The sequence below is a fragment of the Xenopus laevis genome, chromosome 4L, assembly GCF_017654675.1.
Source record: "Xenopus laevis strain J_2021 chromosome 4L, Xenopus_laevis_v10.1, whole genome shotgun sequence".
NCBI lineage: Eukaryota > Metazoa > Chordata > Amphibia > Anura > Pipidae > Xenopus > Xenopus laevis.
The window spans coordinates 112,828,561-112,856,228 of NC_054377.1; the positions used below are offsets into that span (position 1 = coordinate 112,828,561).

Genomic DNA, 27,668 nt, shown 5'->3' on the forward strand with positions numbered 1-27,668 from the left:
TGTAGGTTAAGCAGGTGAATGTGTCTTGATTATCATCTGCTACAAGTTTTAAAATACATATATAAAAAAGATAAAAATGGTCCATAAAAAAGTATTTAAAACAAGAGGATGGAGCTATAGCTGGTGCAGCAGGGCATTGACCATGGGTTGGAATATTAAGACATTTTAAGTGATTTACAGAAAACAGCCTCTACCCCCACCCCCTACTCAACATAAATTCCAATGTTTCTAGTACCACTAGAGTCAAGTTATGCATAAATGCAATGTGGGTGTCTGCTTATAAGTAAAGGCTGGTGATGCTGGAGGATTTAGCCTTACAACAGTTAGGTGGGAGACCCTTGCAGCTGGGCAACTAGTGTTGAAAAGAACATGTCTCAGAAAATTACATGTTTCCCATGTCAGTAAAGGAAATGTGGGATTGGTGTAATGGCTGATTGTGACCAAAAACACACACCAGTGAGCTGCACATCAGTCAGACAACCTCCTACCAAAAGCTGCATTTTCTTCTGCACTGTTATTAAACAGCACATTTTTCCCCCAGGAGCCACCTAACTAACAGGTTATTAACTTCCTATCTGCAAAATCCTCAATAGGGCCCTCTGTCGTTTGTCATTCGAGCTGAGTTTTATATTGTAATATAATTAATATCATTCTCATGACATAAGAAGCTAGATACATAATGTGAACGTAACAATGCAGGATTTCACTGTCTAGTCATGAATGCACAAATGTTATGTACAACTCTTTGAATAAAAACAATTTTTTTTAAAAAAAAAACAACAATTTTACCAAAAAAGTACATTGGCAAATAGTAACAATGAAAAATAATGAGTATTTTTGCAGATGTTGATGATCTAGCAGCTAAAATATTTAGTTGAGTGTCAAGTTCTAAATAAGCACTGGGTAACTTGAAATCGAGCAGGAGCTGTAGTGTTCTGAGCTGCCTACCGCTGCACTAATTCTGTGTACTATTGCAATGTGCAGGGATCTTAGGATGATGAGATATGTGTATTATTCATAGGGATGCACCAAATCCAGTATTCGGTTTGGGATTCGGTCAGGATTCTGCATTTTTCAGCAGCATTCAGATTCGGCCAAATCCTTCTGCCCGGCCGAACTGAATCCTAATCTGCATATGCAAATTAGGAGAGGGGAGGGAAATTGCGTGACTTTTGTCACAAAACAAGGAAGTAAAAAATGTTTTCCCCTTCCCACCCCTAATTTGCAAATGCAAATTAGGATTCGGATTCGGTATTGGGCTGAATCTTTCGAGAAGGATTCGGGGGTTCGGCCAAATCCAAAATAGTGGATTCGGTGCATCCCTAATTATTCAGCCTTGATAAATATAAAAACAGCTGAATGACCTTTGGATATAACTTCATCCAATTCCAAGGATGATGATTAGTGAGCTAATATTAGTAAGTGCTTTTCAGTTGTCTTACCCTACCTCCAGTAGCAGGCTCTGATTCCTTGTTTGGCTGCTTCCTATACTCGTTCTTTTGGTATTGGCTGCATAAATACTATCTGGATCATAAAGGGAAACAAGCTTTTTGTTCATATTGCCTTTTTACCTTTGTGGCATAGGAGGGTTGTAAAAGAGCAGGAGGAACTGAAGGCATAAATGGAGAAGGCATGCTCTGGAGATGGCAGCTGTAGGGAGCAGGGGGAAGAAGGAAAGAAGTGAAGGAAGGAAGGAAGATGTTTAAAAGATAAATCTGAAAAAAGGCAGAATCAAAAAGCAGATAAACACTACAAGCCACCAGCTATCATGGTTTACATTACAGAAGAAAAACATGTTTTTAAAGAGGCAACAATCAGGTGTGCTGTTTGTGCATCTAATATATTTTACTGTGTTTCTGCTCCTGAGGTGGCCATAGACGCAAAGATCCTATCGTACAAATTGAGGTTTCGTACGATTTTCGGACCGTGTGTGGAGAGTCCCGACATTTTTCATCCGGCGGAGATCGGTCGTTTGGTCGATCGGACAGGTTTGATTTTGTCCCGACCTTCCCATCGGAGCCCATTGCGATTTCATCGTAATCCGATTGTTTGGCCATAGGGCCGAATGTTCAGATTACCCCCGATATAGCCATGCCCGTTAGTGGCATATCAGGGAAAGATCGGCTCATTTGGCGATGTCGCCAAACGAGCAGATCTTTGCGTCAATGGCCACCTTTACTGCTTCAATAAGTGAGATTAATACTATGACACCATTTTGCCTCTATTTGTGTATAATGTAGGGTGTGACTGTAAATCAGAACTTCAGGAAAAGGAAGGTTATTATTTAATATTAATGTTTAAATACAAACTATTTAAGGAGAAAGCACCAAAACAAGACACGCAACTGTGTGTATGTAGATATAGCTAGCTACTTTTGCTGAGAAGAGAAGTTGGCTGTAGTAGCTCTGTCTAGGCAACAAATCACCTTCAGCAAAGATGCAATACACCAAAACTGTAAATCATTCTACCTTTAAATACTTTAAATGTTTTTCCGTATGCTTGACAAAGGGACGTGGCTCTAAAAAGTTGCACTTCCTCATTAAACGTGCAAAGGTTTCTTCTTGCAGTAGCTCAGTGTGACAGTGAATTATTTTCTAGTGCGCAAGGCCGAACCTCTAACATTGAGCACTGGGCTTATAACACTTGGAAAGGATAAGGGTGTGCGGGTGGCTACTTGTATTCAAACCAGTTGCTCTTGCCATAGGGCTCTCAGAATATGTGACTTTGCAGGAGCATTGTCAGGTTGAGGGAGATTACACACAATTAATTAAATATTCAAAATATTGTGTTAAGTAGTATTTTGAGGAAATGTTTTGAAATGCTTGTGGTAAACCAGTTTACTCACCTCTTTTCATGAGAGTAAATTTTTTAATCACCGGTGATATACATTCCTTCAAATACAAAGTTATATTTGGAAATGTTTCACCTGTACTGGAGTTGCTGGTGCCCCCTCAGTATGTCACTTTGTTGTAAAAATTCCAGGAAAGTGTAAATAAATATCAAAATTTCAAATTAAATAAATATCAAAATTTCAAATTGATGGGAATGCCTCTGGATTTCCTAGTCTGATAGCTTCTAAACCTAGTACAATGAAATTTTATATTACCGCACACCTCCTTCCACTTATTCTGCGTAGTGGTGCTGGTCTTCCGTTGACCTTGCCAGGTCTCCTTACTGCTTTGTAATTTCGAAAAACGGTCCGCACACACCAATATTGCAGTCGGGGATTGTGCCCCTTTTATTAATGCCACCAACAATCAATCATTGATTGTTGGTGGCATTAATAAAAGGGGCACAATCCCCGACTGCAATATTGGTGTGCGGACGTTTTTCGAAATTACAAAGCAGCTTCTAAACCTAGCCAGAAAAAAATTATCATCAGTTTACAATCGTGCCAACATGTTATGCAGCACTTTACAAGATTGCTCATCAGAGTTCCTTCCCTATGGGGTTAATAGTCTAAGGGCCCTACCATATACACACTAAGGTCAATTTTATCAGGAGTACCTGGAATAAACCCATGTAGACACAGGGTGAACTTTCAAACTTCTTGTGGATAGTGTGCAGGTTGGAATAAAAGTCAGGATCCCAGTGATGCAATGCTGCAGTGCTACAAGCTTACTCAAGGTGCTGGCCCCAAAAAACAATACTATTTTGTTTGCAATGACATTTCCCTATTGTTTATCTCGATGGGCATTTTATGCTACTTCACCAAGAAAATGCTGATGCTGAATGGCACCATCTCTGTTTACAGGATACTTTCATGCGTTACAGTGTAACTATTGTGTATATTAGAAAAAATGAATAGGTATCCAAAGTGCAAAGTGAAATTATAATCATAAAATCGAAAAAACTCATTGTGGATTGGCTTCAGTGTCACAGGAAGGAATCCAAAGTCCCCTTCCAAAGCACTCCGGTGTTATACAAATCATGGCAGGACTAAGTATGTTTGTACATTGGAACGATAAACGCTTTGTAGTGTTTACAGCTGACGGTGATGTAGGTAATGGATAGGATGGTTACTATTGTGGATGGTATCTGTTAGCCCACATGTACTAATGAAGTGATGAATGATATGCTTACTCATAGAAATGACTGGGTGTTAATTGACTAAATGGCAACATTGTGCTCATTCAAGGCAATGAAATGTGGGAATTTTGTTGTTTAGAAAGTGTGATAAATAACACAGTATTGTCCAGCTGCCTCTCTCTCCCTATCTTTATGTGATATTGTGCAGTCCATGTAATTCAGGCCTGTTATCAGAGCTGCCATGCACTATGACCACATTGTTGTTCCAGAGTGTGAGGCACCAAGAGTTGGCAGCCCAAGGATGGAAAACGTCCTAGACAGTAATTGAAGTGTCTGTCATACACACTGCTATGAGGATCCAGGATAGACATCGAGGTATGAAATATACCAGGGTTTCATATGTTGCTGTCGTGTGACTCTTCATTTTCGGCACTGACAGGGGGGAGACCACCATTTTCATTTAGACGCTTGGCTCTGTAAGTTTCGTAGTGAATGTTGTGGGTCACTTCTTTGAGGTCCTGGAGATGAGTCCTGAGAAAGACAAACATATAGGCACAATAAAGTATAATGTATATTCTTAAACTGAAGAAAATGATCAACTGTTTGCCAATGGGGAAACAGCAGGGAAAACCTTAGCTTTTTTTTCATCTCAGAGATTCAACATAACATACCCATAGTTGTTATTATTATTATAACTACTATTACTACTAATAATAATAATAATTATATATGCAGCACTGTTCCACTGTTCTGCAGAACAATATATTAATTGAAAACACAGGGGGCAAAACAATAACAAATACAAAATATTAAAGATTAAGTGCTAAAGAGACCCCTGTCCTGTAGAGCTTACAATCTAAGTGGGTGGTTAATTTACAGACACAAACCGCGATATTAAGTGCTATAGGTTACAGTGATTGCCGCTGTACTTTAAGTGCTAGAATTGGGTCACAGGTTATATGTGTGTCCCAAGAGGTAATATTTGAGTTTATTTTTGAAAAGACTTAAAGGGGCAGATTCACTAACTTCGAGTGAAGGATTCGAATGAAAAAAATTCGAATTTCGAAGTATTTTTTGGGTACTTCGACCATCGAATTGGTTAAATTCGTTCGAATTCGAACGAAATCGAACGATTCGAAGTAAAAATCGTTCGACTATTCGACCATTCGATAGTCGAAGTACTTTCCCTTTAAAAAAAACTTCGACCCCCTACTTCGGCAGATAAAACCTACCGAAGTCAATGTTAGCCTATGGGGAAGGTCCCCATAGGCTTGCTAAACTTTTTTTGATCGAAGGATTTTCCTTCGATCGTGGATTAAAATCCTTCGAATCGTTCGATTCGAAGGATTTAATCGTTCGATCGAACGAAAAATCCTTCGATCGATCGAACGAACGTTTAGCGCTAAATCCTTCGACTTCGATATTCGAAGTCGAAGGATTTCAATTCGAGGGTCGAATTTCGAAGTATTTTTTACTTCGAAATTCGACCCTTAGTGAATCTGCCCCTTAGAGTGGATTCACTCTGAAGGAATTCAGGGATGGCATTACAAATGTAAGAAACAGCAAGGCAGAAGGTTTAAAGCAGGAAACAGCAGTGGTAATTTGTGGTGCAACCAAGCAATTGCTCTGAGAGGAATGGAAGAGTCAGCCAGGAATGTATGGAGACACAATAGAATAGATGGAGTGAGGTACAGAGGAATAAAGGATTTAAGAGAAGGAGTTTTTTCTTTGGTTTATGGGAAGCCATGTATGTATTTAGTAGTGGAGAGGCATGCTCCCTATTGGATGAGAGGAGAATCCTAGCAGCAGAATTTAATACAGACTCACAAGGGGGGTTGTGGGAGCTAGAGAGGCCACTTAGTAGCAAGTTACAGTAGTCTAGGTGGGATATGATGAGAGCACACATAAATGTCTTAGCTGTTGCTTGAGAAAGAAAGTACAGATTTTAGCAATATTGTGTAAGAAGAAATGACAGATTAGCTCCAGACAATGTGCTGAGTTGACAGGGTTAATGAGCATGCCATCAGTAGAACTAGTAAAGGGGGGGTTGTAGGACCAGGTTTAGAAGGAAAGATGATCAGTTCAGTTAAGTTGAGTTTATGATGGTGTTGGTTTATCCAGAGGCAGTCAGAGATTTTAGTCTCAGTTGTTAATGAAGGGGATTTAAATATATTTCAATAACATCAGCATACATATGATATTTAAAGCCAACTGATTAGATGACATCTCCAAAGATAGGGTGTCCACTGAAGCTGGTCATAGACGTACAGATTATAGACTATGTTAGATGAACGATCGTGCATGGCAATCTTCCGAACTGAAACTAGCCATTCAAATTAATATAAAGTAGTAAAGAGAACAAATTACACGATGCTCAGACAGCAATCCTACCAAAGTAGTAGTGACAGTTTCCCATTGATATCGTCAGATAGGCAATACATGCAGAGATCTTATTGGTAGCCGATATAAATCTTTTAACCTGTCTGATCGACTGAACGACCAAAAATTGTCTGGACACTCCACACACGGTCTGAAAACCGTACAAACCTTCGTTTCATACGATAATATCTTTGTCTATGGCCAGCTTAAAGGGATACTGTCATCGGAAAACGTGTTTTTTTCAAAACACATCAGTTAATAGTACTACTCCAGCAGAATTCTGCCCTGAAATCCATTTCTCAAAAGAGCAAACAGATTTTTTTATATTCAATTTTGAAATCTAACATGGGGCTATACATTTTGTCAATTTCCCAGCTGCCCCTGGTCATATGACTTTAGGAATCGGCTGGGGGGGCAGAATAACAGAAATTAAAGAAACCGGGAAAAAAAACTGAAAAAACAAGATAGTAAAAAGCAGACTAAGAAATGGATAAAAGACACACAGCTGACAACTATAAGGTTACAGAATAACTCACCTAATAACAAAGTCCCGTAGCAAGGAGAATTCACAGTGAGCCAGGTTTTCAACTGTAGATCAGAGGAAAAGCATTTACTATACACAGAGATTTAGTTACAATGTGACAACAACATTATTTTCATTTACATATTGAAATATGTCATATACTATGAACAAACATGTCCACACACAGAGACACACAGAGCTACTAGTAGCATCTACTTTTTGTGGCTACAAAATACCCTGCCATAGACAATACTGAGAATTGCCTCTGTTAAAACACACATAGTAAAGCCTATTATCACTATTATGACATTTCACCCTTTTGAACTTTACATTTTAGGGTCAGGGCACACGCTCAGATTCGGGAGATTAGTCGCAAGGCAACAAATCTACTCTTCTTCAGGCGACTAATCCTCCCGAACTGCCTCCCGCCGGGTAGAATGTAAATCGCCAGCGGGATGGTGCTTCATTTTCTGACGTCGCCCTAAATTGCCTCACAAGGAAACTTTGGGCAACTTCGGAAAACGAAGCGCCCAGAGTGCCATCCCGCCAGCAATTTACATTCTAGCCGGCTGGACGCAGTTTGGAGAGATTATTCGCCTTGAAGAAGAGGAGATTTGACACTGGGCGACAAATCTGCAATAATCTGATCGTGTGCCCTGACCCTTATTTATGCAGCTGTAAGACTTGGCATTGTCAAAGCTATCTGGCAGACGGGAAGATTAGTGGCCCAGCGACAAATCTTCACTACTTTGTTCGACTAATCTCCCCGAAATGCCTTCCAGCTGGCAAGAATACGAATCACCTGTGGGATGGCATATGAATCGCTTAAGGTTTCCGAGATTGCCCGAAGTTGCCATTTTGGGTGACTTCGAAAACCCAAAATGATTTGTATGCCATCCTGCCGGCAATTTGTGTACTTGCCGGCGGAAAGGCATTTCGGGGAGATTAATTGCCTGAAGAAGAGTAGATTTGTTGCCTTGCGACTAATCTCCCTGAATCTGAGTGTGTGCCCTGACCCTAAAATGTAAACTTTAGTAGTCTATCAAGGTTAAAGGGTTAGTTCACCTTCCAAATTTACCAGAAATAAAGACTTTTTTCAATTACTTTCTATTTATGACTTTTTTCTTAACATTGAAGTTTTAAGTTCAATTCTCACTTTCCTATGTCTTTCTAAAGCAGCTCTAGGATGGGGGTCACTGGATGTGTAAATTGTTCAAAACTGATACATTTAGTTGATACATTTTTGATCTTTGTCCCTGCTGATCAGAATCCCTGAGTTTCATTAAATGGGGATGTTAGAATTGATACAATAGTTGCTAATGTTTCACAGATACTGCTGAGAAATGTCAACTACTATTACTAATTGCAAATTGTAACAGTTCAGAATCTGCACCTGGATCACTGAGCTGCCAGACTGAGACACCAGAGACACCAACATTAAACTTTAAACTTCAATTTTGGAAATACAGTAAAAGATAAAAATTGGAAATCAATTGAAAATGTCTTGAAAAATGTGTTAGAAAAAGTGTTTCTTAGTATCAGCCATTCTATAACATACTAAAAATTAATTTAAAGAGGAACCACTCCCTTAATTCATACTTGCTGTTATTTAAGTGACCAAAATAAGTTATTTCGAACACTTTTGTACCAGAATGGTCATCTGGTTTAATGCAGTATTAGAGGCAACTAATCTATAGATTTTCATTATGGCAGATCACAGATTCATATTAATCACTGATTTCATTTAGCTATTTAATTTATCTATATTCTCCCTTTCAGTTTAGAAAAATGGTTTCTTAGTTTTTTGAACAGAAGGTCTGAGCATGGATAACTGATTATTCCCTGAAATAGGGACAATTATATATAAAAGAATAATTATACTCTTTGGTATATTTTCCAGTAGCTATGCTATCTCCCTTTTAATATAATGTAGCTTGGGTTAAGGAATCTTACCTTCAACAATGCCCCAGGGGGTTTTACGACCCAAAACACGCTTTCCATTTACTTGGTATTCTTTGTCACTGCCAACTACAGCAAAAGGCATGCTTTCCTGCTACAGACAGAAAGACAAATAGCACACTGTAGAAGGGTTTAACAGTAACACTTTAACATATACCAATACCATTATTGTTCAAAGGACCTGCTCCAGTATAGATTACAATCCCTATATATAAAAGGCACTAAGTCTGCAAGTGCAGTAACCCAGAGCAACTAGTAAAATGCTTGTTTTTAAAGAGATGACCAGTAAATGCTGCCTGCTGATTGTATGCTATGGGTTACTACACCAACTTACTTTACTGTTTTTTTATATTACATAACCTCATTTTTTCCCTATCAAATAGGATATGTTTCATTAAGAGCCAATAAACCTGCTTGTATGTTTTTGGAGTGCCAAAGATAACACTTGCAGGTGATTATTACTTGGAAACAAGTCAACAATGGTGTCTGAACATTAATTTCTGAACATAAATCATACAAGTTTCTGGATCAACACACACACATGCACAACTAGTATAATAAATCCCCCAAGCATATCTGTGCAATTAGAGTTTCTTGTTTCTAATATCTTCTAGAACTCCTGCTTCTACTTACCCGTATTTTATCATTCTCTGTTTTATCTTCCAAGTCATCATCAAACTCTTTTTGAGGGTAGAATTCAATGCCATTCACTTCTAGCTCCTTCCGAACCTGTGGCCAACAAAACATTTATAAAAGCTATTACAGTTTCTCACTCAGATATATTTAACTGAATATTGAATAACTTAAATATAGAAAGGCAGCTAATAAAAGTATATTATACTTATTAAAACCTGTAGCTCTGAAATGATATTTAAGGAACTCTAGATCCTTACCATCACTCAGTATGTTTGGGATCAAACATATTCTGCCAAATTAATCTAGTATCTGGAGTCTAAAGAGTAAAGCTGGCCACAGACATTATGATTTTTAAGGGTAAGGCCAGACGAGGAGATTCGGGGAGATTTTGTCGCCTGGCGACTTATCGCCACGTCTTTTGCGCGACTATCTCCCTGAACTGCCTCAGCGTCTTTTCCCCATAGGCTACAGCGCAAAATCGCCTGCGCTAATGCACACGCAGCGATACGTTTTCAATAGTCGCCCAAAGTTGCCCAAAATTAATCAGTTAATAGTGCTGCTCCAGCAGAATTTGCACTGAAATCCATTTCTCAAAAGAGCAAACAGATTTTTTATATTCAATTTTGAAATCTGACATGGGGCTAGACATATTGTCAATTTCCCAGCTGCCCCAAGTCATGCGACTTGTGCTCTGATAAACTTCAATCACTCTTTACTGCTCTACTGCAAGTTGGAGTGATATCAACCCCTCCCTTTCCCCCCAGCAGCCAAACAGAAGAACAATGGGAAGGTAACCAGATAGCAGCTCCCTAACACAAGATAACAGCTGCCTGGTAGATCTAAGAACAACACTCAATAGTAAAAACCCATGTCCCACTGAGACACATTCAGTTACATTGAGAAGGAAAAACAGCAGCCTTCCAGAAAGCATTTCTCTCCTAAAGTGCAGGCACAAGTCACATGACCAGGGGCAGCTGGGAAATTGACAAAATGTCTAGCCCCATGTCAGATTTCAAAATTGAATATAAAAAAATCTGTTTGCTCTTTTGAGAAATGGATTTCAGTGCAGAATTTTGCTGGAGTAGCACTATTAACTGATATGTTTTGGAAAAAACATGTTTTCCAATGACAGGATCCCTTTAATGTGGGGCTTGTTAATTAGAGGGATGGAGTACAGGCATAGGATCCTTTATCTGGAAACCAATTATACAGAAAGCTCCAAATTACAGGAAGGCCATTTCCCATAGACTCCATTTTAATCAAACAATTTCATTATTTCCTTTTTCTCTTTAATAATTAAACAGTACCTTAGAGATAAACTCCTGGACAGGAGCTATGAAGGAGAGCTGGAGTGGTACCCGTGGGCCCAACACTTAGAAAATCTTCAACCCAGGATTGTCACCATTACATAAGATAATTTTTAGCAGTGTAAATTATACTTTGCCCATTGGCAGAGACACTGAGAAGCCTGAACCTTGGAAATACCTCTTCTTTACTATTTCACAACCTAACTCTTTCCCACTCTCCTAAACTATCCCTCTTCCCCTCACTTTTTATGGTTATAAAACAATAAACAATAAAAAAAAATAATTAAACAGTACCTTGTACTTAATCCCAACTAAGTTATTACTCCCTACTGGAGGCAAAACAGTCCTATTTTTGGGTTTACTTAATATTTAAACTATTTTTTTAGTAGACTTAATGTCAGTAATGTAACTAGCACTGCCCAGGCAGGATGCGCACCAGGCCCCAATCGTTAGGATAGGAGGCTTTGCACCTATGATGGGGACGCTCAGAATAATCAGAATATTACATCAAACTAGATGGAGAGGCAGAATAAGTGCACTGGGTTCTGTGATTATTATAGAATCTGGGCTGCCCAGATATTGGGGTAGTACTCACCCTTTGCTTGAACTCTGTTTTCTCTTCCAGGGTCATGGTATCTGCTTTGGCAATGACAGGAATAATGTTGACAACTTTACTGAGGTGCTTCATGAATTCTAAATCAAGAGGTCTTAAGCTGCAGGAAAAGTTGAAAATGTTCAGTTACACCTAGCCCTTTAAAACAATAATAATAATGTAACAATTAAATGTCAAGCTATATCAATGGGACACAGGGTTGTTTATGACTATCCAACAGGAGGAACCATTGAAAATACACAAAAAAGTAACAAAAAAAAGAAACCTTTGCTTTCATAAAACTCACAATAGAGCAAAACAGGAAAGATTACTAAGATTTTAAGATGTTAATTCTGGGGAGATTCCAGTAGGTAAGACACCCAGGGCTGGTTAAATCACTTTTTTCACCACTGTGAATGACACTATTTTTAAGCAGTGGGCTAATGTCAGACCAGGAAATAGTACAGGCTGTTTCCTTATTTTCAGTGAGGAGCGGCACTGGAGGTTTTGGATGTTGCTCTGTTCATTGTGTTTCTAATTCAGTTTACTCCTATATACAGCAATAAAATAAATACTTTTCAAGTGCAGTGGCACCACAGCATTGCAAACAACAACCCTTAACAATGTTGGACTCATGGGACCCTCCAAACCAGACATGATACATTGTCCAATTAAGGCAAAATTAAGTATAAGGTGTGCACGTGGGTGGGGCTCAAAGTGGGTGACCGGGCAGGAGATGAGCAAGCGGGTGGGGGGCCCTCTGGGGGTAGCAGCCTTGGTGGGCCTCATACACCCCAGTCCGACCCTGAACTTTAATAAGGGATACATGTAAAGTATGCTGAAAAGATTATGGGCCTTATTTATCAATTCCCCGGATAACAGTGCTAGAGCACTAAAGAGCAAAAATGTGTGCCCTTAGTGTTAATTTAGAAAGGACTTGATTCGGGACATACCATTTAATAGCTGACATGAGGTGCAGAGTGTAGTGCTAGCAGGAACAAGGCAGCTCTGCCTTTAGCTATGGTGTGGGGTAGAGGGGACACCTATGTGCCTGCCCGTGCTCTATGAATACAGAGCTTCTGGAAGCAGGCAGGGCAGGGTGCAAGTACGAAAACCATAGCAGATTGTGTCTACACTTTGCACCCCCACTGACACATTATACAGAATTCTTTGAGGTGTAATTTATTAAATGCACTGAAACCTGTGTATTGGACAAAAATAATGCCCTTTAGTTTGTTTTTTTTGGACAAGAGACTTCTATGTTTGTAACTTACGAGTGTCCTGTGGGAGATATGAAGTAGAGACAGCAGTGCACACGTGTGTCTGGGATACGTTTCTTCCTGGCTATATTCACCTCCTCCTTAAGGAACTTCTCATACTGCTCATTGATAAATTTTTCTATAGGCTCCCAGCTGCAAAATTAAACAGGATGAAAACACACATAGTACAATATACCGTATGGATCAGTAATGAGCAACCTGCATCCCTCCAGATGTCAATGGACTACAACTCAAGCAACTCTCAACAGCCATGTTCAGAGGTGCCCACAGTAACATGTAAAGGGCTGCAGGTTGTTCATGCTTTGTCAAATTGGCACATGTGTTAGAAACAGTATATATATATATATATATATATATATATATATATATATATATATATATATATATATATATATATATGTACACACAGTGTCGGACTGGGTTGGCGGGACACCGGGAAAAAACCCGGTGGGCCCCGGGCTCTTGTGGGCCCCGCCAGACCAGATCTACTTCTTGGTGTTGCACAACCCCTCTTTATTGGAGGTCACGGCAAAATAAACATTTTGCGCATGCGCACAAACGCTGCGCCACACGCATGCGTACTGAAGTGGTGCTGTGCGCACACGCAGAGGCCCAGCGACACGGTGCACTAGAGCGGCAGCCGGAGGGGGGGCCCTGGGGCAGTAGCCCCGGTAGGCCCCAAGCCCCCCAGTCCGACCCTGTATATATATATATATATATATATATATATATATATATATATATATATATATTGTGATATGGTAAAAGGAAAATGCATGTTAGTTCCTGGGTTAAGGGCCCTGGATGAAGGACATTGCAGTTAAAAAACTGCATTGTTATTCTTCTTTAGGGTATCCAGGGCTGGAATGGAGGGAAGGATCTGGAGGGGCCTTCCATTCCACTCCAGACTGACCTGGGTGTGGTGTTAGCCACCTTCCCATTGCAGTGTGTGTGAGGGGCTCAGGAGCCTGCTGAGAGTGATAATGAGAATGAGATACCATTACAGATTTGCCTATTTAAACTACAGCCTGGAGCCATTGCTTTGCACACCAGACACTGAGGAAACTGAGCTGAATCAGTAAGTGCAGGACTGTGATACGTTTTATTTGCTTTATTTCAACCTGCTGAAACCTTCTGTTTATGCTATCTGTGTAAACGGCTTCAAATAAAGCAACCCAGGCTGAATTGGACTGGATTAAGGCTCTGTGTGTTGATTCTGTACTACAAAAAGTGCCGTGGTCATGATTCCTGCTACCTGAAATCTCACAATATACACAGCATCAGTGACGGCACTCCAAGGAAATTTAACAATACTGCAAGAATTAAAGCAGTGGTGGAGGTTTATTAGATCCACCGCTGTATTGTTAAATTTCCTTGGAGTGCCGTCACCTGATGCTGAATTTATTATATTTTTGGATTGGCACCAAGGTTACTTTAAGACATGTGGTTGTGCGTTCTTCATGTTTATGTATATATATAGATATATATATATATATAGACAATTACAAGAGTCCTCAGCACTCAACCCATTATCAATATAGTTAAGACAGAGACATTTTATGCATTCTGCTACTGAAAAATGCCTTACCCTTTAAACAAAACAGGGATTGTTTGTCCATATATTGCAATATATTTAAGCTGGCCAACTACGTCAAAGTCATCCCATATCTGGCCAGTCCTACACTCAACTTTCATCTGATTCATTAAGAATTCTATTGCTTCATTATACATTTTACAAAGGGACGACTACGTTTTACCTGCTGCTTTCAAAGTAAAACTCCCAAACTTGGCACCAGTGGGATCACCTGACTATAGTTGGAGAGGGTGGGAGCTACATATATATACACACATCACATATGCCAGAGATCTTTAGTCCTAAATCTGTTACAAGAATTCAACTCCCAATATTCTCTTACAGCTGTCATAGTGTAACAAAAGTGATATAATGGCTTGATATGTAAATTTCATACAAATGGAATTCAGGGTATAAATAAATGCTGCGGAGGGCTATTTATTGCAATATCATACACATCACAATCCCTCTGTCCCAAGGCAAAGTATGACAACTTTTAGATACCTCAACCTCAAAACAATGTTTGACTTCTATTACATCTATTCAAATACAAAGTCATTGTATCTACTTTGTCTTATACATTTTATAGTGCTCCCCTCTCTGTATCCAAAATAGTGACCTCCTAGGTAGATCACAGGCCTTGTCAGGCAGTTGTTGCTTGAAAATTTGATGGTAAATGTTCCTTTAACTTGTTGGTGTTTGTGGTTGAAATAATTTGGCTATTTACAACATACAAATGGATATCACCCGAGGGACTCAATTTGCTGATGTTGTAAATTCTCTTGGGTGCATGTTGTGGGGCTATTTCGAAAAATGCTTCATTAGCTCAGTGACAAACTTATTCATTCCAACGAGACTCAGTCCCATAGGTGTGAACCTACAAAACTGTTGGGGGTGTTCTTTCCTTGACCTCCTACCTGTGCTATCACATAGCCTGTGGGTTTTCAGAAATGTTTTCAGTGGGGAATAGGTTAATGTAATACTAATGTAGTGTTGGGGTGCAGTGCAAAAAGTTGTCAGACCCCTATTCACTACACCCTGCAGCCAATGGCCTGGGCATGCATTTTTCACCAACTAAAATGCAAATGTGTTCATTAAATTGGGCCTGAAAAATGAGCCATATAATTTTTATCATTAATATTACCTTTTTGCTGACTTTCACATCTGTCTTTATCTGATAATAAAACAAATTAATTCTGTAAGAATGAAAAATGGGAAAAAACTCTTTATAAACTAAGCTTTATTGTGAACTTTCACAGTGGCTTTCATGCAACTGAGTTGTTGCAGCGCAATATATCTAGTGTGAATGCACCTTTACACAAGTACACCTTTAGTTACAAGTTTAGCTAGGCACAGTTCTAGGCAATCTAATCAATCAACTGCACTTGAGAGCAACTGAAACTTACATTAATAACAGGGCACGCTTACCAGTTTTCATTATTAATCTGGTCCCCGAATCCTGGGGTGTCAACTACAGTGAGCTTCATTTTAACTCCTCCTTCTTCAATAACTGACAAAAATTAGAGTAGAAAGTTTTCATTTTCAGTATTATTAGACAGTCATTAGTGCATCAAATGAAGTATCACATGCTGTGGGACATTACTGCATCTGCTGCAAGGGACACAATGCACTATTATAGTCACTGACCCCTCCTTATGTTACTAGGGCAACACAAGTTAACAAGCCCTACAGCAAACCTTTATAAGGACTTCCTTAACAGAAAGTATATAAAATTTAGGCCCCAATAAGGCCATATACACTCCTGGGCCCTTGCAATTTGTGACGCTCAAGGCAAATCACCATATTTTCACCCATGCATGCTACGTTGAGACCATTGCAATTTGCATAGGATGCACCAATATAGATGCAAATTAGCTTTTTGTAAGCAAAATTGCTTGCAGATTTCAGTGGATACAATTACACAACTCCGTAGCTCAACCTTAGAACTGCTGCCTGAAACTTCCAGGGTTCCCTTCCCCCTTCCAGCATCACAGTCATTTATTTAATACTTCAGTAATGTCCATTTATTTATGGATTACACAAGCACAAACTCATTCCAGACAAAGGACCTACCATGGCTGATTGATTTAATCTCCACTGTTTTAGGTATTTTGTCATCCCGACTCCAACCTGCAGATTTTCGACTCAGTTGGGATTTAAAAAGTGTGTTCACCAGTGTAGATTTTCCCAAGCCACTTTGTCCTGGAGAAATACACAGGAAACATTGGAAATTTATCGGTGGCCTTTGACCTATGTCACATAAAGCCACTTCTCATCATTTCCTCCTAGGTATATTGGGACCTACACTGACAAGATCAGCTACACACTGTAAACTGTCCTGTAACATCAAGGAAGCAAACTTCTCCAGCTGCTGTAAAATAGAAGCATTGTCCTGGGAAAGGCCCTCATTGAATCAGGGAGAATAAAATCTCAAATCTGAGAGACTGTTAAATATTTTTGCTGCCTTGTGAAGAAAAGCACCCTGCTCCCGTGCATTTTGTGTGTCCCTGTCTCTGCATAAGGGACCTGCTGGCCTAACATTTAAAAAGCTAATATTCTCACATGGCCCAAAGTACTATCTAGGATTCTTTGATTTCTTTGTAGTCTATTATTATATTAGAATCTGGAATCTCAATATGCCGTGTAGTAGATAACTGATCCAAACACTTGGCTTAAGCAATGCGCTTGGCTGTACAAGACTGTGAATGCCATAAAAGTTTAGCATGTACCCACAAAACAAATATATATATTTCTTCACATTTCTTTGTCAGTACTTGTAATGTGTAATGAATGTTTCTGAAACAAGAAAAACAATGCACCAGTATTATAGAGCAGTATGCAACATGAACAGATATCCAAAGCACAGTGTTATTTTTCTTTTTTCATTTGTGGCTTAAGGACACTTACCAACAACCATAATATTAAAATCAAAGCCCGTTTTCATTGTTTTCTTACGCATCTGCTCAATAATGGTGTCTATGCCAATATAACCCAAGAGGTTGGGGTTCATGCCCACTGGCTTCATGGGCACTGCCGGTTTGGGTCGAGTTTCCGGGACATGTTCCGACATGGCTGCTTCTGCTTTATTGTCTGCTGGTACTGGCAAAGAAAAAAAATGGGATTTGCTTCAGTGGAATCTAAAACTTATATAATTTTTAGATTGTTATGACCCTTTTACAATTCTTAAGTATTCTAAATTAAGTACATTAAGTACAGAACTGTACAAATTATTTTATGGAGGATATTGTTAACACCCTGGCTATTTATATTAAGTTAGGGGATGGAATGGATTCCTGCTCTTTCAGGATCTCACTTCTGGAGTCAGAGAGAGTTTTACAATCCTAATATTCAATAATTCACATCTCCAACGAATGATACTGCTTAAAAGTGATACTCTGACATGAACTGTGCATCTATAGCTAGAAATACTGGTCTTGATTTACTTTGTGTATTCACCAAGGTTTTTTGAATAATGATTTTTGAATAATCATGGCTGGCAAAATATACAAAATATGATCAAACCCTCAAAATCGTTTTATTTTTTATACACACACATGCATTCTGAAGTTGAGATACAAGGCAAATAGCCATAAAGTTGTACCAAAAAAAATGATCTGAATAGCATAAGGTATTAAAAGTGGCAGTATTCGCCCCTCTTCAGCATGAGTCTAATGAATAGTACTACTTGCAGAGCCTCCACCCTACTGCCTCCTAACAATATGCAATTGTAACATTGTGCATCTATTTTGGGGAAATGTTTATTGTATATGTAAACTTATTTCTTGCATTTGTGTCCCCTTACTCTGTAAACTGTTGGGGGAGATAGTGGAGCTTTTTATTTCTTGAACTAAACTGGGCAAACCGGGTAATATGCAGGAATTCATTATTCAGAGGGATTATCTATGCACTGGTAATTTAGATATATACCTCTCAAGGATAAAACATGGTGTAGCTTCAGTTTCCGTTTCCCTTTCAATGTTTAGCTCAATAAATAACAAAAACCATAGATATTCCAAGAGGCAAAACAGACATTTCTGAAATGCCACCAATGGCAAAACAGATATTTGTACATTCATTTCTGAAACCTGTCAAATATCTTTTTTTTCTGGAAACAGGATTGGTTAGGTTTCCATTAAACACTTGTAAATGTAAATCTGCAATCCAAAGTATGATTTGTGTAAAATGTAAATGACAAACTAGGACAGGGCCATCAATGCCAATGCTGTGCATTGTATGTTTTCTTGACATTTTCTAAGCAACATAAGTGTATTATACAGCCAGAAACAGGCCCCGCGGGGAGCAAGGGCTTTTGTCCTTTTGTCCTCTTGCTCCAGTTTCTGCAATTTCAGACACAAATTGTACTATGTGAAAACATATTTCTGTCATTTTAGGCTGGGAGGGAGGATGCTGCCAAAACATAACTGTGCAATGTTTTGCTTGTATATAGATGGACAGACTGAATCACAGAATTTTTTACATTTCAGTTATCATGTATCAGAAAATTTAAATCAAATGTGCAAACGTTGATATGGTAATATAATAATGTTACAATCAGTGTGACCCAATGTTATAGAACTAACTTGGCCAAATCACCACGTACCTAAATATCGGTCCAGCCACAGGCATGAAACAAACGCCCCTTTAACAGACATTAATATACAAGAAGGAGCTGTGTGACAGGTACCTAAACCAAAATAGAAGTGTTTGAAACCAGCACAGTCCTGATTTCAATCCAAATACAGGCTGTTTCCTGCTGCCCACTATTTTGTTCAATAATTCCATCTGTTTGTATGGAGTGCACCACGTAATATTAATAAACTCTCCCATAGAGAAAACAACTGCCACAAAAGCAATACTGAATAAAGTGGATAGTCCGTGGGCTAGAGGAAATACTATATGTTTATGACATTACATGAGAACATCTGAAAATATTGGGGGCAAAGCCTTTCTTTTCCGAGCACATAAGTTGAACCACATATTTTATATAGTTGGTGGGATTTGCTTGCAAGGCTGCCAACTACATGCTAATAGAGTCTGGCTATATGAGCAGCACATGAAGGACACTCTACTTAGAAGTTTATTCTGGACTAACATCAGCGGAAGTTTGTTACACTGTTAAAGCAATAACAGATGCTAATGGAGTTTAAGCACTGGACTTTACAAAGACTTGAGACATCCAGACATCCAGACTATAAATCCACTAGTTCCTTTGACCTCTGTCTGTCCTCCTTCCTCTGTTAGACTGAATTGCTGTGACTCATCCCTGTGCCCCTGCAGATGACTTTCCCAGTGTTCTGTTGAACGGTATAAGGGGTTGAACTTGATGGACTTTGTCTTTTTCCAACCCAAACTATGAAACTATAAGGTAGTTGCTTGCTGTCCTATTCCCTCTGTCACGTTGTATTCAAAAGGCTGCTCTCTGTATTATGAAGATACCCTTCACTTTTCTTGACTCTGTCTAACCCTGTCACATCAGGCATTTTTTTAAAACCAGTAGCAGGAGGCACCATTTCAGTTTAATTTCCTCTGTCACATTTAGTATCTATGATGCTTTTCCTGGTAGGTGGTGCTGATGTGAATCTGGCCCACAGAGTCACATCGCATCATAACATCACACATCATATCAGAATCATTCTATCACATATATTGCCTATTTTTATCATATCTTCGGGGCTTCTGTCTACAGAATGAGGCCCTTCACATCTCTCTCAATCACACTCTGTCCAATCTCACCCCTAAGCAACGTGAGGATCTTTGGGTCTGTCTCGCTCTGTCACATTGCATCCAAACAACTGCTTTGTCTAGTTTTAGGATCTTCTCTTTGTCTTTCGGTCTTCCAATGGCATGTCAAATCCTGAGGGCTCCATGCGGCTCAACACCACGTTCATTATGCCTCATATTCTTATTTTCATAAGAAAAAATATTATTATGGGCATATATAGAGTATCTATCTGTCATCTAGCTGTTATCTATCTATCTATCTATCTATCTATCTATCTATCTATCTATCTATCTATCTATCTATCTATCTATCATCTATCTATGTATAGCTGTCTATCTTTTTTAATACATAGAATTCCTGTGCTTTACACTCTCTCTTACCTATGTACCCCCTGATTATCACCTCTCCCTCTTTCTCCCTAATATTATTTCAATATTTTTCTCCATTGAAATTCTGTCTCACCTTTCTATTTTCATCTTCACTGTCTCCATTCTCCTTTCAGCCTCATTCTCTCCCCACTCTCCATCACCTGCCTTTGGATCTTTGTATTTCTCTCTTTGTCTTTCACATTCCTCCTATCTCTCTGTGATCCACACAATGTTGCTTCAATACAATAAACATTAGCAATAAGCATTGTTACTCAGTGATGTTGTAAGTATGTATTTGGCATCATGCACCCCTTTAGTTGGCTGCATTTGAACACAGGCCCTTACCTTTAAACATCAGTCCTGTGTGTTCAGCGTTGGTGCTGGCTGTCTCTTTCTCTCCCTCCTTTGATCTCTCTTCCCTCCCCTGCCTCCCCTCCCCTACTCTCCAGCTTAGGCAGAGATGCTGCTGCTTTGTTCACGTGACATGAATTCTGAGCATCCCAACGGATTCCCTACAGATGCTCAAAGACAGGAGGTGGATGAAGGGGAGAGCAGGGGATGCTGAGAGACAGGGAAATCATTTGGTATAGTGTAACAGTCCAGAGGGAAGGCTGTGTATGCGGGAAGGATAACAGAGGATATTGAAAGGAGTCAGAGAAATGAGTGAAGATATATGGCCACATATGATACTGAAATGAAGAGCAAGTCAACCCCAAAATAAAAAAATGTCAAATAAAAGAAAACATAATTTTAAGCAACTTTCCAATATACATTTATTAAAAATGTTCAGTGCTTTTAACGTTAACAAAAAACAATTGCTATTGAAAGCAATATTGGCTTAACTCCTGTGTTACTTTTTAAACAATGTTGCAAAAGTCTCTGCAAAGACAGGTCTGTTAGTCAGCTGCCTTGTCTTACATTGTATCAACAGTCTGAGCCATCAGGGTAGAGAATATTAAGGGACAAACACTGCTTTCAAAAGAAATAGATATGCAAATAACTTCAAAACCATCAAAAATTTTAAATGAATGTATAATGCAAAGTGTTTAGAATTATGTTTTCTGTTTATAGGCAAAAACATTTTTTTGGGTTGACAGTTCCTTGAATATGTAATAGAAATAGAAATGATGCAAAAGGTACTAAGAAGATAAGAAAATATGGTAATGGTAGAGGGGTGTACTGTATGAGTCGGAGAGAGTGATTTCTCTATTGAGTCCTGTTATTTGGGACGCAAATACGTTTAAAACAAAGTGGATAGTTATTTAGTGAAAAATGTTAGTTGCCAAGGCCGATTACAGACCAGATGTTACTTTGATTAGTTTCCTGTATTTCTGTTGTGTGATGAATGCAATAAATCTTTGTTACATATTAACCTCTGTAAAGGTTTTCAGGTTATTAAATATTTATACAACATGTCCCATAATGCTTTATTACATATCAAAACAAAGACACAAATATACATAAAAACAGCCCCTACTGTACCGTTTCATAACTTTAAGTGGGATATAGAAAGTTTCAAAATGGGAAGAAAATTAAGGCTATTGGATCAATTTGGCGATCAAAGTGAGGTACTTAGGCATTTGAATGACACACAAGTATACAAGAAATTGAGCCATAATCCAGTTAATGATTATAAGAAAGACATTGCACAAGTATTAAATTATGCTCAGAGCCAAAAGTGGATTACGGAAGTTAAACAGCAATTTCTTTTACAGTATTATCCAGTGTGCCCTGTTTTGTATTGTTTGCCGAAAATCCATAAAAGTTTGTGTAACCCTCCCGGTCGGCCCATTGTTTCATCAAGAGATAGCCTATTATACCCCATTGGATTATTACCTTCATGGCACTGTTCAAGCTTTGTCATATCATCTTAGGGGCACACAACAATTATTGGGCACATTGGCACAAACTACCCTGCCAGAAGGGCTAATTGTATTGGCTAGTCTAGATGTATGTAGTCTATACACAATTATTCCTCACCAACAAGGAATAGAAGTAGTACACTGGGCATTACAGAATTCAGTTACATGAGGGCCAGCCCATTGGATTTATGTGCCAACTCTTAGAATTAGCATTGAAATACAACTATTTTCGATTTGAAAAAAAAATGTATTTACAAAAAGAGGGCACGTCAATGGGTGCAGCAATGGCTCCTACATATGCTAACTGTTATATGGCTTTCTTTGAACAACATAACATTATACCTCTTTTTGGAGACTCACTGTTATTATATCTTCGCTACATAGATGATATTCTTATAATTTGGCGAGGACATGACAGTGAGCTGCTGAACAAGGTGGAAAGCCTTAATTTGCTGGATATGTACAGTTACCCATGATATAAATTGTATCCAATTTCTGGACATTGAGATATTTAGATATAACAATGGTTTGGGGCATAAGCTATACCGCAAGCCCACAGATAGAAATACATTGTTATATGCTACCAGTTTTCACCCTCCTAGCTCAAAGAAGGCAGTTCCCTTTTCACAGTTTCTAAGAACTATAAGGAACAATTCTGATCGGGATATTTGTGAAAAGCAATTATTAGATACTTTGAACCGTTTTAAACAGAGGGGCTATAATCAATACACTCTAACAAAGTCCCTTGATAAAGCTCTCAATCATATAACTCAGGATGATACATTACAACATAAGACTCCTTCAACGGAGCAAGATCATTTTATTGTAACAAGTAGATACACTACTGGCTCTAACGCTATTAGATCTATTGTGGAAAAAGTTGGCCAATTATACAAAGTGACAAAAAACTAGCCCAATTTGTAACCTAAAAACCATTATGGGGCTATAAACGTGGACATAACTTAAGAGATCTATTTATGCAATCGGATCCCGTTAAATGTTACGAACACAGTGGAAACATTCTGAGCAAATTGAAAAAAGGCTGTTATAAATGTGCCGGATGTACCACCTGTAGATATATAAGTTCAGGCACATCTTTTAGACATCCCCATTCGGGTAAGGAAATCCTGATTAAACACCGTATTTCTTGCACATCTACTCATGTGATTTACATGATAACATGCCCATGCAGTTTATCTTATGTGGGTAAAACGTAGAACACGCTACGTGAACGCATGGGCAACCACAGATCTTTAATAAAACGGGCGTTTGAAACTGGTGAATCAGACTTACCCATATCGCAACTTTTTTGAAAATGGGCCAAAGATTGTCTACACTTAGATTTATGGGCATCGATCTGGTGCCAGAACCTAATAGAGGAGGGAACTGGGATCGTATGCTGTTACAAAGGGAGGTTTTCTGGATCAAGACATTGAATACGGTAGCCCCCCGTGGACTCAATGAATATTGCTCTTTTACTCCATTTCTATAATTCTGTATAGCCTTGGTACTAAGAAGATATTGAAATAATCTTAACTTGCACATTCTGCATTTACAAGATTTTGATACATTGTTTTTAATTTATGTTTTTTACTGTTGTAAATCTTTTTATAAGCTTTTTAAACACTGTATCCATTTTTATGATATCTAATATAAAGCACTATGCACTTTGTCTTCCACACCATCGTTTAAAACACATCAACTTCCTAATACGGTTCACCATGGGTTAACCTGCATAATTGAATTAGTGGGAGGAGTTTGGTGATGGGTCACTGGTGGGTGAGTCTTTATAACTCTTTGCATTTTAGTGTGTTGTTATCTTGTTAACCTTTTTTGATGAGAAATCCTAGTGTGCATTTTTATATATATACACATACATATACTGTATATATTGTATGGATGGATCAGCACTCTCTGTAGATGAAAAAATTCCAGAATGTATTTAATCATGGTGAAACACATCTTAATCCTCTCTCTCTCTTTCTCTCGCTATATATATATATATATATATATATATATATATATACATATCTATATTATATTTTTAAATCTAAAAATGAGAGAGAAATTCTGTTAATAATAAAACTTAAAGGGAAAGGCAAATTTATTGGACAGAAGAGGAAAAACAAGGCTTGATGAACAATGGAAGCATAGGCCCATATTTGCCAACCTGACTGTCCCATCTCAGCCTGTCAGTTAAAGTTTCTGCAGTTAATGCTAACGTACTCCTGCTGCACAAATATGGCAGCCTACTCATACAGGAACACGGGGCATAAGACAGGTAATGTGAAAGCTTTGTGCAAATGCTATAAATAATAAATAATTAAACTAATAAATTTATAAACTGCTTTCAAAGGCAATATTATGATAGATGTAAAAACGAGCTTAATTTCTGGTGTCAGAGTCTCTTTAATTACTGAGAAAGCAGCAAACAGATGGAATGGATACTGTGATAGAAGAAATTAATAGGGAGATAGAAGTAGGTGTTGTATTTACCTCTCACCTCTCCTAAACATCCCTTCTGGCCAATCAGACAATCTAGTGCAGTTACTTAATTCTTTGGCAGTTCTTCATGTTTTTTTTGTTTTTTTTAAGTATTGCCCCTCTCTACTTTGTTCTTCCCAGGGACAGAGTAAATGGGATGTGGGAAATGGAGGAAGGCTTGGTCCCCAGTTTGATAAAAACATACACAAAACAGGGAAAGCCAGCTTGTGACTCTATCCAGCTGTTGTAGGTTTAGGTCCCCACAGCATGAACATACTTCAGATGAATTCTTACACAATGAAATATGTCCTTTGTATTTTTATTGGGACATTTACTAGCAATGAGAGCTCCCTGAGGTTGAGGGCTCCACTCATCCTGTTTGGCCTGCCTTAAAATAATAATGACTGCAACCAGTAGCTTCTCGCACTGTTTGTGTTTATGGTACAAAGGCTGTGGAACATGAGGTGCTGTAATGGCTGCAGCATTGATCAAAGACCTCATATGCCATGGAACCCTACACAAACATGTTTCCAGCATGTTGTCTAAGCAGCATATTAAACTAGAGGTGTAATAGTAGTTTTATTATTTAAAACTAACATAGCATAACCAGTATTTGGATATTTTTAAAAGGGGTAATAGGGGGCTGTTATACAAAAAAATTGTAATCCTTCTAAATCTTGCATATGTATAGACTTTTATGAGTATAAAGAATTTCCATACAAAGAAGCTATGTATATGATTTGGAAATGTACATATCCTGAAACATGGTTTGAGTAATAAAATAATTTATAGTGTATATGAATAAGAGTTTATGTGTTGGAATGTCAGGGAGGAGGAACTAGAAGGTAACAGAATTGGATTGCAGGGGAAAGGGACGTGTTAAAGGGGATTTACACGGTTTTCTCAGCTTTATAATTCTCAGTTTAATAATGCTTTCCAAGGAATGTAATATACAGGACAACATGAATCCTATCCTAATGTAAAGTATAGGGATGGTACAAGTTACCGTAGATTGTTTTTGGCCTTGTGCCTTTATAAGGTCAAATTCCTCAGTGACATCTCATATCCAATTCATTTACAGTTGGAGGCACACCATTTTTTATATATGTAACAAAAGCTAAATTATAATACAAGGACAATACAGTAACGCTACACCGTAAATACTATTCCAGTGACTGTTTTGTGTATTTCATGTTAAAACAAGAGTCTGTGAAGGTTCTCATTCATCGAAGTATATCTATAGATATGGTATATAATAGATACTAAAACAAGTTCTGTTTTAAAGGCAAAAAAAATACTTTAGAATGGAAAAGTTTGGTGAGGAAACATGATAAAATAACTGAGAGATAGTATTGCAGGTAAATAACTTACCAAGATCCCATGATGGCATCGGCTCATTAGAGGAAATAGACAATAAATCAAGGGTGGAGAAGGAAAATCCTTCAGAGAGTGTGCGGACAAGTATCTGGGATGGGGCAGTTTGCCTTCCTTTCTCTGCTGTAGATACAGTTCCTCTTCCCCTCCACCAATTGTTTGTGTTCTCTTCCTTTGGAAACTCAATAGTCTCATCTGAAGGCCATCTCTCCCTGGTTTGGTTGGTCATGGGTAGTGTTGCCCACCTTTCTCCCTGCTTCATTGTTGGAATCACAGAATGGCCAGAATATTGAAGCGGTGGTTTAAAGGCACTTGAGTGTACTGCACTCTTAACTTTCAGATTTTCCATAACCTTAAATAAATAATAGAAATTAAAATAATAAATAAGGAGAAGCTTTTATGAGTCTGCAAATTCCTTTAAAGCACTGCAATCTATCTTTCCTTTCTATTTGTTTGACTACATTGCTGGTGTCCTATTGCCTGGGTGTGGACTCAAATTTAGATAAACATAAAGGAAAACTTTACCTCTCTATAAAAAGATATTGCATAAAACAGCTCATATGTAAAACCATGCTTCATGTAAATAAACCATTTTCATAATAATACACTTTTCTAGTAGTATGTGCCATTGGGTCATAATCATAAATAGAAAATTGCCATTTTAAAAAATAAGGGCTGCCCCCTGGGATTGTATGATTCACTGAGCACACAAACATACCAACAACCCATACTTGTTAGGTCACATGAGCCAATTAACAGACTTTTGCTTCCACACTTCTTCCTGTTACAGTTAGAGTTGTAGTATTTCTGGTCAGGTGATCTCTGAGGCAGCACAGAGACCATCACAAAATGGTGGCTCAAGGCAAAAGATGTAAAAGGGCAAGATTTACTTATACTTTACTAATATATAGATCAGTTTGGTAAGATTCTTTAACATGCCACTTAATATGATGTAAACTATCTGTTGCTTAAGTGGTCATTTTGGGGGATTAGTTTTCCTTTAAACTGTATAGCTGCTAGCTCATGTTTCTATTTACAGAATCTGAGGCTAAAGTCACCAATATAAACCGCCTCTAGCTTGTATATGTTCCCTTTAGCAAAATCAAAACTTAAAATACCCACCACCTGTGAGCCTCATGTTCCATAAAGCACTTAGGTTGGCCAATTAATCATTTACCAAACCTAGGCTCATGCTAAATTCAGGTTCCAAGCTATATTTTTAGATGTTGTGTGGCCCAATCGTTATACTTGCACTGGGCCCCAGATGCAAAAAATGGATTCTGAGGACAGCCCTGACACTCATCCTCTCTAATACTGATGGTGGTTCTTTCTTTTTCATGATATGTAAGGGAATGGTTTGTAGTTCTGCTATGCTATATCCCTCTCAATGCTGTTTGTTTCAATTCTGATTGTAATACTGAGCCTCAAAGGTATGAGGACTATGAAGTGGTATCCAATCTGATCAGAGCTCAGTGACATATACATTAGTAAGGCTACAAAATCCTGGCAATAATGACGTTGGTCTGTTAATGTGTTACTCTTCCAATGAGTCTGCACTTGTTCCCCAATTACAGGCTAAC

General features: G+C 38.4%; 1 protein-coding gene across 3 annotated transcripts; it reads right to left on the minus strand.

Annotated features, from left to right (window-relative positions):
- Nucleotides 1-2,271: 2,271 nt before the first annotated feature.
- Nucleotides 2,272-26,440, minus strand: septin3.L (septin 3 L homeolog). Of its 3 annotated transcripts, none has more exons than XM_018258761.2 (11): nucleotides 26,086-26,440; nucleotides 17,186-17,377; nucleotides 16,352-16,480; nucleotides 15,707-15,788; nucleotides 12,700-12,837; nucleotides 11,429-11,546; nucleotides 9,524-9,619; nucleotides 8,885-8,984; nucleotides 6,945-6,996; nucleotides 3,358-4,560; nucleotides 2,272-3,081 (listed from the first exon to the last, which is right to left on the minus strand). In XM_018258761.2, exons 1-10 carry the CDS (start codon nucleotides 26,435-26,437, stop codon nucleotides 4,425-4,427), a joined length of 1,395 nt encoding a protein of 464 aa, XP_018114250.2. In that variant the 5' UTR covers nucleotides 26,438-26,440; the 3' UTR covers nucleotides 2,272-3,081; nucleotides 3,358-4,424. The 3 variants fall into 3 exon arrangements, with proteins under 3 accessions (XP_018114250.2, XP_018114251.1, XP_041446592.1); XM_018258762.2 differs by lacking the exon at nucleotides 26,086-26,440 and adding an exon at nucleotides 20,714-20,807; XM_041590658.1 differs by lacking the exon at nucleotides 26,086-26,440 and adding an exon at nucleotides 20,463-20,553.
- Between the last annotated feature and the right edge of the window lie 1,228 nt (nucleotides 26,441-27,668).

Coding starts and splice junctions, on each gene's coding strand:
- septin3.L (XM_018258761.2), bottom strand. CDS start 26,437: ATGGAAAATCTGAAAGTTAAGAGTGCAGTACACTCAAGTGCCTTTAAA. Junction 12,838..15,706: donor CAGATTAATAATGAAAACTG/GTAAGCGTGCCC, acceptor TTAATTTTGCAG/CTGGGAGCCTATAGAAAAAT. Junction 6,997..8,884: donor CCCCTGGGGCATTGTTGAAG/GTAAGATTCCTT, acceptor TCTGATCTACAG/TTGAAAACCTGGCTCACTGT.